Here is a 13,860-nt window from a genome sequence, read left to right on the forward strand (position 1 = left end):
CACCCTTCACAGCTGAGGAGGCAGCCAGGTTCGCCCTAAGTATTCCTGCAGTAAAGTCAGGAGTGAGGAGAGCAGAGCCGAGAGTCCTCTGCCAGCACTTTTTTAAAAGATTTTATTTATTTTTAGACATAGAGGGAGGAAGGGAAATGTTGATGTGCAAGTGAAACACCAACTGGCTGCCTCTTGCACATGCCCCAACGAGGGACCGAACCCACAACCAGGCATGTGCCCTGACCAGCAATCAAGCCAGCAACTCCCCTCTTTGCAGGCCGCCACCCAACCCGCTGAACCCACCGGCCAGGGCTGCCATTTCCTCTGAAGTCCTCTTCCAAGCTTCCCTGTGGCCCAGCTGGACTCAAACTAAGAACATCTTACTGCCAGAAAAGTCTCACTTGCCCAATGTCAAGGCAACAGGCCCTCACAGTAGCTCTGTACCCAGAGCCCAGACCAAAGTCACAAGGTAAGGACAAGAGAGCTCACAGAACATACTTACAAGGACGCGCCCCCGCACCCTGTGGGGGCCACCCTCCCGGAGGAGATTCTGGACCAGCAAGGACGAGGGGAGCACCTGGCAGGGGCAGCGGCAGGCCCGCGGGCACCCTGAGGCACGCCAGCGGCGGCGCTGGCCCTCACCTGCATGCCGCAGACCCGGACCCCCAGCGACGCAGACGTGCTCTGCTCGCACTTCCTCATCTGCCGGGCCGCCTTCTCGGCAGAGGCGTCGTCGCCGTGCTGCCGGGTGCCCATCTTCAGGTCCAGCACGCAGGGGCACTTGAAGTGGTGCACCACGTTCTCCAGCAGCAGGAACTCTGGGCCGTGGTCAAGGAGAATGACAGCCGCGCTCTCCGCCGGCCGCAGCCAGCAGAGCATAGGCGGGTTTTTCTACAGAGGGGCAGTCTCGTCTGACGTGACCTGCAGTCACCTCACAAACTCTCCAATGTGGATTTCACACCAATGGCTTGTTATTTCTTTAAAAAACTTTTATTGTGGTAAAATAAAAATAACAAAAAACTTGCCATTTTAAGTATTTTTAAGTGCGCAGCTCGCTGGCACTAAGCTCACTCACACAGTTGCGAAGCCATCGCGGTCACGGGCCCCAGGACACCTACGTGTTCCCCGCAGAGCCTGGGGCAGCCCGCTGCGTGCCGACTCCCACCCGCCGCCAGGCCTGGCAGCCACTGACTGTCCTTCGGTGTCTGCTATTTCACTTAGCCAAATGTTCTCAAGGTTCCTCCATATTGTGGTGTGACAAAATTTCATTTCTTTTCATGGCTGAATAAGGTTCCATTTTATGTATATACCATCTCTACTGAAGTCACCATGTTTTCACTCTTTAGGTCTGTTGTGCAGACCTATACAAACTAAAGAAGATTCTGGCAGATTCACATACGTCCCTGCGCCAAGAGTGAACCTAGGCCCGCTCCAGCCAGCGCATCACGCAGGTCTCAGAAATAAGGTGTCTTCAGAGCACCACTATAAAAATGAAAAGTTAGATTTAACATTCCCAAATGGGAAGCTTTAGAAAAGCTGGTTTAAATTCCTATCTTGTCAATTTCTGACTTCAAATCAGTGGACTACGTATTTAAGGCTTATCCTTTAGTGCTTCTAGGATCTTCTGCTCAAAACAGCTCTACGGTCCTGGCACTTAAATCCCCGTCGTCATCTACGGCTACTGTCTGCAATAATCCTGGATAAAGGCACAGGCTCTTCCCATGTTTGCCCAAAGTCACTGGGGCTCACGGCCTGGACCTCCATTCCGTATGTGGGGACGATGACATGATCACAGAGTCTCAGAGGGTGACACCCAGTATCACTCTGATGAACACTTTAGCATCTCCTAATTCTTTACAGAATAACTGAGAGAAAACCATTAAATTTGGCCTTTCACCTGTCACCTGCTATAACCTATAAATAAGTGACGATGAACTTTAAGGATGGCTGCAGGAACCTGACTGCGGCGAAGTGCTCAGCGCGCTTGCCCTTGGTCTCTCAGGGAGTGGTAGTTACTGTCGACAGCTGTAACACACTGAGTAGTTACAGGTTTCCCACTTCATAATTAATACATTTTTACCTTTGAGCATCTTAAAACTATTTTACATTGGAAAGGTATAGTGTTTACCTTTAGACAAAACAAAAAAAAAACCCCTTCAGAATCAAACATATTACTTTTTAATTATTATCTTTTGGGAGGGGAAAATGCACATGCATGTCTGTGTGCGTGTGTACAAGCGCACATACAGATCCCCAATTCTAGACATGCACTGACCAATATGGCGGCCATCGGTCACATGTGGTGATTTAAATTTTCATAAAAATAAATTTTAAAATTCGCAGCAGCCGGTTTCGGGTGTGCGGCGTCTCCCATGCTCACGAAGCCCGGACACAGTGCCCCCACCACCACCGGGAGTTCTGCCGGGCAGCGTGCTCCTCGCCTGCGGGCTTAGGGTTCAGATGCGACAGCACCAAGAAGCCGAAAAAACATGCTGATGAAAGGAAGGAGAAAGAAGAGCAAGAAGTACCTATGAAAAAGGGAGATGAGAGCAAAAGAGAGAGCCCTGGGAGCGAGGGTGCCCGACCCCGGATGCGGACCCGGACCCCAGGAGCGGACACTGCCACGGAGCAGCCCCAAGGATACTGTAGAGCTTTCGGTCCTTGGACTCGGAGCGCATGCGGCTCAGCTGCTGCTTGTGGCAGCGCAGGCTCCAGGGGTTGTGGCTGATCTTCTCGGAACTCAGACCGCTATTGCCATCTAACATCTGGAAAGGGACGTCTGAGTGGCTGTGTAGCTCGACCTTCGGACTCTTTGCCTCCTGGGAGCTAAGGAGAAAGAACACACACAGGTCACCCTCGGGGGCTCACAGCACAAGGTGGATCCGGCCCACTTTGCCACGCACAGACTCTGCTGGCGGTGGCATGGGGGCCCAAAGGCATGAGCACATCCGAGCGAGTGAGTGCTTACGAGCGATCTTCCCGTGTCCCTGAAAGACACCTGAAAAATAACTCTTTGCATTAAACTATGAGATGAAGTCACCACTTTACATCCATTAGGAAGGCTATTATAAAAAGAAACTGTTCCCCCAACCGTTACTGGGGAGGGGAAGAAACTGGAAGCCTCATAGACTGCTGGGGGGAACGTAAAACAATGCAGCCCCCGTGAAAAAGTTTCACAGCTCCTCAAAAAAGGTAAACACAGAATTATCATGTGAGCCAACAATTTCACACCTTGGGATATACCTGAAAAACATGAAAACAAAAACTCAAACACACGCTTCATGAATGTGCGCAGCAGTATTACAGTAAACAAGAGCTGGAAACACCCCAAGTACACATCAGCAGATGGATGGATAAACATGGTACATCTATGGAGTGGAATATTACTGAGGTATAAAAAGGAACCAAATTCTGATACATATTACCACCTACCTGAACTCTGAAAATGTATTGCGAAGTGAAACAAGCCACACAGAAAAGGAGGAATGTTGTATGATTTCCACTTACATGAGGTAACTCAAATTCACTCAGAAGTTAGAATGGTTAAGTTGCCAGGGGCAGGGGGGAAGGAGGAGTGGAATTTTTAATAATGTATAGAGCTGCTTTTGAGGATGATGAAGTAGTTCTGGGGACGGATGACAGTGACGGCTGCACAACAATGCGAATGTGCTTAATGCCACGCAACTGCATGCTGGGGAAAGGTGAAAATGGTAAATTTTGTGAGTGTATTTTACCACAATTTTTAAAAATACAAAAATTAGCCCTGGCTAGTGTGGCTCAGTGGATTAAGCACCGGCCTGCAAACCAAAAGGTTGCTGGTTCGATTCCTGGTCAGGGCACAGGCCTGGGTTGCGGGCCAGGTCCCCAGCTGGGGGTGTGTGAGAGGCAACCAATGGATGTTTCTCTCCTTCTCTTTCTACCCCCCTTCTCCTCTCTCTAAAATTAAATTAAATCTTTTTTTAAAAACTAGAATTTCTTTTAAAAAAATAAGTAAGTCAAACCACAAACTGACTCCTATTCAGAACTCTGGCCCTCACTGTTGTCCCAGTAGGCCAAGGCTGCAAGGTCAATTCTCGGTTAGGACACACACAAGTGACAACCAATGAATGCATAAATAAGTGGAACAGCAACATATCAACTGGGTCTCTGTCTCTGCCTCCCTCTCCAAAATCAATTTTTATTTTTTTTAAAAAGCTCCCTGGCCGGGTAGCTCAGTTGGTTTGAGTGTCATCCTGATATGCCAAGGTTGCAGGTTCAATCCCTGGTCATGGCACATATAACAATCAACCAATGAATGCATGAATAAGTAAAACAAATCAATGTTTTTTTCCTCTCTCGCCCTCTCTCTAAAAAAGAAAAAGAAAAAAAATCAAAACTTTACAACCACCTCATTTTTTCCCAGCATTAAGGCCTTTGCTTGAAGTAACTCGCAAGGCTGCTCATCATGCTGCCAAGCAAAGCAAAGTGCAAGCAAAGCCCTGTGCCCTGATTCAGGCTCGGCAAGGCTGAGGCTCAGAGCAGAGGCGGCTACCGCCGCAATGTGAATCTCACTGTCCTCTCCAGAGCTGCTGATGCTCCCCAACAGCGTGGCACTGGCGGAGATCCCATGCCCCTTTAACTGGAGGAGACGAGCCCGCCAGTGCCTCTCGGCATGACAAAAGTCCCATTTTCTTCTGGTGAGCACACTGCGGAGGCCGTTCCCGGGTGCCTTTTTGTGGTCTCCATTTAGCCACTGCAAGAATGACTTGTTTGCCAAGTCCACCCAGGTCGGCTCTCTGCTCCGAGATGACGCCCCTGCAGTGCTCAGCACCCCCTCAGTGACAGCCTCGGCCCTGGGGAGGCAGGGGCTCCGCTCCTGGGTGTGGCTGAGACTCTGCTAACAAGCCACACAGAAGTCTGGTCATTGCAGACACAGCTGTCACCTTCAGGGCAGGGCCCTGAACCTGGACATGGGCAGACTTTGACGTGGTTCTACGTCCACTGACTTTTCACCCGATGACGCAGGAAATAACTTCTGTGCCTGTGGAGGTGAAAAGAAAGCCCACCACTAGGAGCTGCTGCGAGGCACAAACTGCCAGCTATGGACTCGGGGAGCAGTCCTCGTCACGTGAATGACCAAGCTTAGGTCCCACAATCATCAGTCACGAGAAAGCCTCTTGGGGAATGAAAGGGCAGCCCTCCGAGCTGCGTGGCTACAGTCCACGTCCCACAAGCCTCCCCAACCTCTGGGGACCCTGCTTCCGAGGAAGCAGGGGCAAAGCCTCTCCTGGCGTCAGAGATGCAGACCTGGCCACACAGGACACCAGCTGAGGACACAGGAGGTGGCACATCACACACCCAGCCAGAGTCCTGTGGGGTTCTGCACTCCTTGATGTGAGTGTGTCCCCTTCCATCACAGGGAGTGAGGAGACGGGGGCGCCCTGGGCCCTGCGCTTCAGGAGCCAGGTGTGCAGCATGCACTGTTGAACCGATCTGATGGCAGAATTAACCACATGCTGCCACGTCTAAGTCCAATTCCAGCTGAGCCAGGTGCCAGGGCATACTGTGCCCAGGATTTTACAAGGTTGTAAACATCACCACTACCTAACTGTTGGGACATTCCATCACCCCAAAATCAGAACCATCAGCAGTCTTTCCTATCCTCCCCTCCCCCGGCCTCTGGCATCTGCTAACATGCTTTCGTCTCTATGAATTTGCTTATTCTGAACATTTCATATAAACAATCATAAAACGTGGTTTTTTGTGACGTGCTTCTGTCACTGAGCATGATGTTTTCAAGGTTCATCCTTCTTGTAGCACATATAAGTACTCCATCCTTTTCATCACTGAGTAACAGTCTATTGTATAGATACATCACATTTTATTTACCCATTCATTAGTGAATGGACACTTGAGTTGTTTCCACTTTTTGACTCTTAGAAATAATGCTGCTATGAACAAAACTGTGCAAGTTTTGTGTGTGTTACATTTCTTCAGTTCTCTTCGGTATATACCTAGGAATGGAATTGGTGGGTTTAACTTTTTAAAGAACTAATTGTTTTCCAGAGTGGCCGCACCATTTCACATTCCCATTAGCAAGGCAGGATGCTTCCAGTTTCTCTAGTTCTCACCACACTTTCACTGTCTGTCCTTTTGATTATTGACCCCCTAGTGGGAGCTCACACTGTTTGCATGAAATAGCAAGAAACACAATTCTTTGTAGACTATTTTCCTAATCTCGAAGCAAAATCAATTTCCGATGCAATAAACAAAATTTGGGGGCAGGGAAGGGTCCGCAGCCGATCAGAGCCTCAGAGTTCTGCCACCGGAAGCCCCCAAAGAACTGGCCTGGATGGCTTCTCGCTGCCCTTCGGCTCTGACACCCTGCAGGGCACAAGGAAGCTGCAGCCTCACCAACCGCTGCCTTCTGACCTTCTAGAAGTCTGGACGGTGACAGATATAACAAAGCCGGAGAGCGCAGGAGGGCACCCTTCCTTCCCAAGGGCTGCCAGAGCTTCATTCTCTCTCAGACAGCTACGACCACGCTCAGAAGTTGTCATCGGGCCATATGACACACGGGATAGGTTGCACCTAGGCGGGTGGCCTAAGAGCACCAGCCACCTTCCCCCACCGCGGGCCTTGCTGCCCTGTGCGCACCATTTCAGGACTCTGGGTGCTGGCGCTGACAGGACCAGGCCGCGCCTCACCCTGCTCGCACCCCCTTACCTCTCAGAGGTCTCCAGGGACAGGCTGGCCCTCTCTTCCTTGTGGTCGCTGCCACTGCCTGACCGGTGCAGGCTCCGGCGGGAGTGTTTGCGCCGAGGCTGCTCCCGCTCGGGCGCGTCATCCTGCTCCACCGCCTCACTTTCCACGTAAGGGTAGGCCACCAAGTTGATGTAACCATCACTGTCCCCCTCAAAACAGACAGACACCACACCTGTGGGAAAAAAGGCAGCCAGTCAACACGTCCACATGGGCTGGGTCCACGCAGCACAGACAGCGGCGCAGGCTGCCCCGCGCGGACAGCACCTGCCCGGAGCACACCGGCAAGCACAGCCCGCAGGTACCCCCCCAGAGCACGGCCAACGGCTCACGCCCTCCGCGTTCGCTCCTTGCCCTCTGCTGTGTATGAATCTACACTTACTTCCCACTCCCTTATCAAGAGCCCTCCCTCACAATTAACGACCCCTGTGCCACTAAGGGCGTCCTGTGGCAACAGGGGTAAAGTGAGGGCCTGCAGTCACAAGTGCATGGGAGCCAACGCAAAGGAGCCCAGTGGCTGGATACGGAATAATTTCAGGAATAAAACATCACTAAGTCCATCACAAAAATGAATGGGTGAGAAGAGGTAATTCTTCCTTATAGAACTGTAATTCCTTTTAAATAATAAATATATTATTGACAATGGAAATACAAGTCACCATTAGGCAGGCAGCATAGTGGAAACTGTTGCAGGCAAGAAGCACGGATGGATTCTAAAATTAGTGGGCTCAAGTGTGATAAGAAACAGGATATTCAGAGTCTCAAAATGTTGTCCCTAAGATATTCATTAATTGCAATGGGGAAAAAAATAGCTTTACCAAGTGATCAAAGTTCAATCACCAGTAACAAGACATATACCTCCTGACATGATGAACTGCAGAGGACAAAGGGTCATTTCTGTTGCCCAAAATATATAACCTTAATCTAATCATGCCCGAATGGAGGGACCTTCTGCAAAATAACCACTGGGACTCTTCGAAAGTGTTGAGGTGAAGGACAAAGAAAAACTGAGAAACTGTCCTGGACTGGAAGAAACTAAGGACTAAATAAAATGTGAAATCCTGGACCAGAAGGACATAGTGGTAACACTGCCAATACCTGAATACAGTTTACAGATTAACTGGTAGTATTATCTCAATGTTCCTTTTCTGGTTTGAGTAATTATAAATTGTACTATAGTTATACTTTTTAATATGATGCTTTTACTGATACTCAACAAGTGGCCTAAACACTGATTTCAGTGTAAGTCTCGTTACCAAGAGGCATGCCATTCCCTCTACCATCAGGTACTGAAATCCGCCTAAGGGGCAAGAAGTCCGCGCTGGGGGCCAGAGGCTCCCAGGCCCTCACCCCGTGTGCCCGCAGGCTGGCACGGCCCATACGGCCCGCGCAGCCCTCCTGTTGCAGCACGGACCACAGCACGCCCGCCACAGCGAGCTCCTGTGCAACAAGCCAGCAGCTCTTCCCAAGGGCCGAGTTCATGGAGCTCAGTGGCTTTTTCTTTTCTGCTTCTCTCTCTCAGCTGAAGCGCAGCCGCATCTACCACTCAGCTGTTAATGAGGGTTAATTTTACAGCATTATGCATGTGGCCAAACAGGGAGGACAAAAATGTGCCATGTTTCCTTCTCCTTTGATGGGACACATTGTTTAGACACTGAACTTCATGTGAGTCTTTGGCAAGTTCTTCCAAATTAAAGTAAAACTCAGCTGATACTCATGAAGGGGCTTAGTCTGCTCGCCGAAGACCTCAAGGTTTCCTGGCATACTCTTGACTCCTAAACGCCCACTTAAGCGGACAGGACCCTGCAGTGGCCATGGGGCAGGCGGCGCAGCGAAAGGAGGAAGTCCCAGGGTCTGCATTGATCATGATGTCTTTCAGTGCCCTGTAATCCTTTCCAAGCACCAAATTTATTTTTTATCCTCACCTGAGGACATGCTTATTGATTTTAGAAAGAGGGGCAGGGAGGGAGAGAAACATCTATGTGAGAAAGAGGCATCGACTGGTTGCCTCTCACTTGTGTCCTGACCAGGGAGCTAAACCTGCAACCCAGGCACGTGCCCTGACCGGATGTTGAGCACAGGGCAACACTCCAACCGACTGAGCCACACCAGCCGGGGAACCAAGCACTGAATTTAAGTCCAGTTGCACTGAGCAACAGAGCAGTGGCTAATCAGCTTGGATCAGGTTGATTACATCCAAGTCTGCATCTGGCACCTGAATCATCTTGGAAAGACCATCAACCACAGCTTCCAATTCATACCCACGTTTTAAAATATCATCTCAACAGAACTCAAGAGCTTGAAGAGATGGGTCAGACTCTTCCTCCAAGGCTGCAGCCGGGTATGTTAGGGAGCCAGTACATGAGGGGCTCTTCACGCATGGACAGACGCCACCCAGTAACAGGGCTTTGCCTGGCCCACTGGCCTTGTGGGAGCATTAGAAGATGCTGAGTATATGGGAACTCTCTTATCTTTACGATTTTTCTGTAACTCTAAATTTATTTCAAAATAAAAGGGAAAAACTCTATGCTGTGGCCTTTGAAACAGATACACTGAACTAATATCTTCAATTTTCTTTGAAGAAACTGGGCTTTATTTGACTTCAAAGAAGAGAATTATTTTCATTTAATTGAATTGTATTTCTGAGAAAGTAGATGTTTTTGAGTGAAAATGCAGCTGGAGGAAAGAAAGTCAAGTAGACACTAAGGATCTGCTGCGGCTTTTAAAGCCTTCCGTTCCGGGGTCTGCGAGAACGGTGGCGGGAAAACGGAACCCATGCTCAGACCAAGGCACCTGGAGGTTCCAACCGGCCCCGTTCCGGGGGGCCGTGACTCAGAGAACATGTCCCTGGGGCTGGGCTCATCCCTTCTCAGGGGTGTTTCCCTCAGCAGCAGCAGAACTCAATGTGCCAACAGGATCCGGAGTTCTTGTTCTGGTTTTGGCGTATTTATAGCAAAGGTTTCGCCGTGGACACGCTGAATGGGGACAAGTAAGTAGCTGAAGCTGCGTTTATCAAGCATTTGCAACTGTCATTTCTTTGCCACTTAAGAGACAGCAGTGCATTTGATTCTGGCTTCCCTCTTATTTTGCAGCCTTAGAATATTTATTCCTCCAAATTCAATATTCTTCTGATTCTGTTTTGAAGACAACAGCAAACAACTCATCCAATTCAAAACTGCCAAAAGGATTTGAATAGACATTTCTCCAGAGAACATGTATAAATGGCCAATAAGCATGTCAACATCATTAGTCATTAAGAAAATGAAAATCAAAACCACAATGAGATACCTGCTAGGATGGCTATAATAATTTCTTAAAATGGAAAACAAGTGTTGGCAAGGGTGTGGAGAAATAGGACCACTGCTGGTTAAGAATGTCAAATAGTATAGTTGCTGTAAAAAAAATAGAACCTCGAAAACGTTAAACACAGAAGTACCATATAACCCAGCAGTTCCACTCCCAAGTATATACCCAAAAGAAGAGAAAACAGATAGGGACTCAAAACAGGTATCTGTACGCTAATCTTCACAGACGCATTACCCACAGTGGCCAAAGGTGGAAACAACCCAAATGTCCATCAAGAGACGAATGGAAAAGACCGAGTGCGATACATTCACAATGGAATTGTGCTCAGCCTTAAGAAATGACGTTCTGATTCATGCTGCAGGACGGCTGGACTTTGAAAACATTATGCTAAGTAAACTACGCCAAACACACAAGGACAAAAATTACATGGTTCTATTTACTTGAAATATCTAAAGTGGGCAAATTTGTAGAGACAGAAAGTAGATTAGAGGTTATGAGGGGTTTGGGCAAGGAAGAAACAGGAAGTTACTATTTAATGGGTGCCGAGTTTTTGTCTGAGGCGATGAGAAAGTTCTGGAAATAGATAATGATAATGGTTATACAACACTGTGAATTTACTCAGTGCCACTATATTATATACTTAAAAAGGGCAAATTTCATGTTATGTATATTTACCATAATAAAAAAAAAAAGAGTAAGGAAGCAAAGTCAATACTGATATGAACTGGTTTTTCTAAACTGAGGATTCCCTAAGGATGGTGTAAACATGAGTGAATTTATACAGCTTTAGAAATGTTAAAAATCAGAACACAAAAAATATATAACTTACACATGATGGGCAATCATAAAATTGTATATACAGTGACAAAAATCGGACTTTAAAATAAAGCGACTTAATTCTGGTGTATATTCATGGGGCCCTGCTCTATAACTTACATTTAAAACATATGGTTCTTCCTTCAAAAGCCGGGACCTCCAAAACTCAGCCCTCCCGTAACTGCCTTGCCGTCGGCCCGCTCGCGCGGCACACAGGCCGGGGCACCGCAGAGCCTCCTTCCGGCTGCCTCGCCACCTCAGCCTGGAAGGCAGCCCCTTCTTCCTCCTCTGGGGCCAGGGAAGGGCTGCCCCTCTCCCAGACCATCCCAGCAAACAGGGAACCTCGACACCTGCTTGGTCTTCATCAATGGGACTTAATACTGTAAATCCTTCCAGGGTCACCTACCAAAGTTCACTTTTCAGGACCTGAAGACCTCACCGATGCTTTCTGATCAAATCTTGCATGGCAAAGCGACGGAGCTGCTTCGTGACAACAGAGACCTCTGGTCACATCACAAGGGCGACAAGACAAGGAACACCAAGCCGAGGGCCGACGAGCCCCAGGCCAGGCACTAACCTTTGTACTCGGGGGTGAACTCCTTCATCTCGGGAGGGAGGGACTCGTAGAAGCGCTGCTCCCGGGGGATGAGGGGCTTGCACACGGTGTGGTCGTCGTAGCGCATCATGCTGCTGTGCCCGCCCACCTGGTGGATGAAGGGCTCCAGGAGGACTCCCCGGTCTCCGGCCCGACTTGCGTTCTTGCCGTACTGCCCCACTTCCATGGTTTGACAAACACACATTGCGTTGGGGGCCGGCTGCACACTGAGCACAGAGGATGCGGCGCATGGGCCGCAGGGGGAGAGCTGGGCAGAAGGTCCCGGCGAGCTGAAGCCAGCGATCAGAGTCCGTTCAGCGGCTTCTTCTTTCCTAACAGAGGGGCAGAGAGGAAGAGCGGGAGTGAGACACCCGAGGAGCCCCAGCTGCCCCCACATTCAGAGAGCGCCTGCCCCAGGAGGAGGAGCAGAGGTTCTGCAGGTCCCTGCCCTGCTGCGGTCCCCCAGCGTGGGGCGGGACAGGCAGTTGGTGAATTTTACTGAATGACGACATTTCGGTCTCCTCCATCTGTCTTTTTATGCACAAAAGCCCACATTCTCTTCCTTTCCCTGTTCTCAGATCCCTTCGAAGTTCTCTGGAGGATTTGGTCCTAAAGTCACAGCACATTACAGCCATCAGGAAGGCAACCAACTGTCCCTGTTCACTCCACATCCAAAGCTCAGGTGTTCGGGGAAAAACAGAAGGCAACACGAGCTCACTCTGCTCGGACTCCTCAGGCTATCAGGACAGTTAGGGTCCCTCCCTGACTCAAAGCAAGTGTTTCAGCTTGAAAAATCAGGTCACGCTGGAGTCCCAACTTTTCTGCTGAAGGCGCCAAGGAGCAGGCAGGGAAAGGCCTTCCTCTTGAGTGGCAGAACCATAAAAATGTCCTGCTTTCCCCCAAGGTGTTCCCGCTTCAGGTTTTTTCTATGTTAAATCTCGAGCCAACGAGTGCTGGCCACGGCTAGCGCCCCGGGCCTCCCTTTTTGCCTCACTCTGTATGAACCAGCAGGACAAGACAAAGCTTTTTGTCTTCAAATACCCTCCTTGTAATGTGAACTTTCTCTCAAGAAAGTTAAAGTAGTGGGCATATTTCTTAGTTCTGAATATATTTTTAAAACTAGAAATGTACTGGCAAGACTACATCTGAAAATTCAAGACTAAAAAAAACATAAAATACTTGTAGAGCCAAGAATATGGATTTACCTGCAAGAGACAAACCATTACTTACTTTCTGAACCTCATAATTATGGGCGAAATGGACTATACAACAACGCTGTCGCAAAACTGCAAAACTATCCTAATCCAAAGCTGCCCAGGAAACTGTTCTATTTCAACTGCTAGCAACAAAAATGAACTGTTCTCCGCTCCCCTCCCCCACAGACGAGCCCTGCCTTCAGGCACACACGCTTCTGCATCGCCACCACTTTCCAGTCCTCCTTCGGGTGAGGCTCCCGCCCCAGGGGGTTTCCCCAGACTCCACCGGGTGCTGGCAGGAGTTTGGCACACACCTCTATGCTTCCCTGCGTGGACCCTGTCACAATGGATCACTCCTCCGCCACCACCACCAAACCACTCTCACCTCCATCCAGGATCCAAGGCAGCTCCTGGCACGAAGTGCTCAAAAATAAATAAGTAAAATAAGGACTGTTGGAATGAATTAACTAATTCAAGAAGACACAGCGAGTAAAAGCGCAATATGAAAGTAAAAGGGCTCTTGCAGAGGCAGGTTCACAGCAGGAAGCAGGCAAACACTCCGGAGGGCCTGTCCCCGGGGCTCCCGGAAGGGCCCAGCGTGGCATCGGGCGGCCCTGCCCTTCAGCTCCTGCGCTGGCTCCGCTGCATCCTGGGGCTGCGCAGGGGCCACCAGGGGGCTGTGAAACTCCCTGGCCTGGCCAGGGGGTGTCTGGGAAAGGAGGAGGTTAACAGTACCAAGTGCCCCAGGAGGGCTGGGCAGGGGAGGGTCAGGGAAATGGCCGGTTCCTGGACCCTGGGAGAACCTCTGCAGCCTTCACTGAAGCCGCAGTGCCATCTCCAGTCAGATCTAGATTTGAAATTCCTATATGACGTCTACGTAAAGCCAGGGTGCTTTTTATGTTTGAAATATTCTTAGAAGTGCACACATAGAATACGCTACAGTTTTGTGATTCTGTTCTGGCATTTCTTTTTAAATAAACCTGGAACCTGAAAAAAGTGGAAGTGCCAGAACTCTCCCAACCTCCCTCTATGAAGCCCTGGCTTACCAAGCGCGGAGCCTCAGGTAAGTCACCTACCTGCCCATTCGCTCACCTGTGGAAGGAGGACATGCCCACTGCCAGCCCTGCACGACATGCTCATGCAGGGGAAGGGCCTGGGCTTGTCTCACCTACTGCCCAGCCTTGAAGTACAGGAAATAGGACAGTCTGACTCATT

At 49.5% G+C, this 13,860-nt stretch overlaps 1 protein-coding gene and 1 pseudogene across 3 annotated transcripts in view; both read right to left on the minus strand.

Moving 5' to 3' along the window:
- The window catches only part of IP6K1 (inositol hexakisphosphate kinase 1), a 38,614-nt gene that overhangs the window by 3,401 nt on the left and 21,353 nt on the right, over positions 1 to 13,860 (minus strand). For 2 of the 3 annotated variants that reach the window (XM_054594682.1, XM_054594680.1), the window contains exons 2-5: positions 11,432 to 11,781; positions 6,697 to 6,907; positions 2,636 to 2,817; positions 634 to 809 (exon numbers count right to left, since the gene is read on the minus strand). In XM_054594682.1, the coding sequence (XP_054450657.1) occupies positions 634 to 809; positions 2,636 to 2,817; positions 6,697 to 6,907; positions 11,432 to 11,654 (792 nt within the window). In that variant the 5' untranslated portion in view covers positions 11,655 to 11,781. The remainder of the gene's footprint in view (positions 1 to 633; positions 810 to 2,635; positions 2,818 to 6,696; positions 6,908 to 11,431; positions 11,782 to 13,860) is intronic. The other variant, XM_054594681.1, reaches the window with a different exon arrangement.
- LOC129087641 (aminoacyl tRNA synthase complex-interacting multifunctional protein 2-like) lies at positions 7,957 to 10,871 on the minus strand (annotated as a pseudogene).

The sequence above is a fragment of the Pteronotus mesoamericanus genome, unplaced genomic scaffold (genome assembly GCF_021234165.1).
Source record: "Pteronotus mesoamericanus isolate MK-2021 breed Mesoamerican mustached bat unplaced genomic scaffold, CSHL_Meso_final scaffold_533, whole genome shotgun sequence".
Classification (NCBI taxonomy): domain Eukaryota; kingdom Metazoa; phylum Chordata; class Mammalia; order Chiroptera; family Mormoopidae; genus Pteronotus; species Pteronotus mesoamericanus.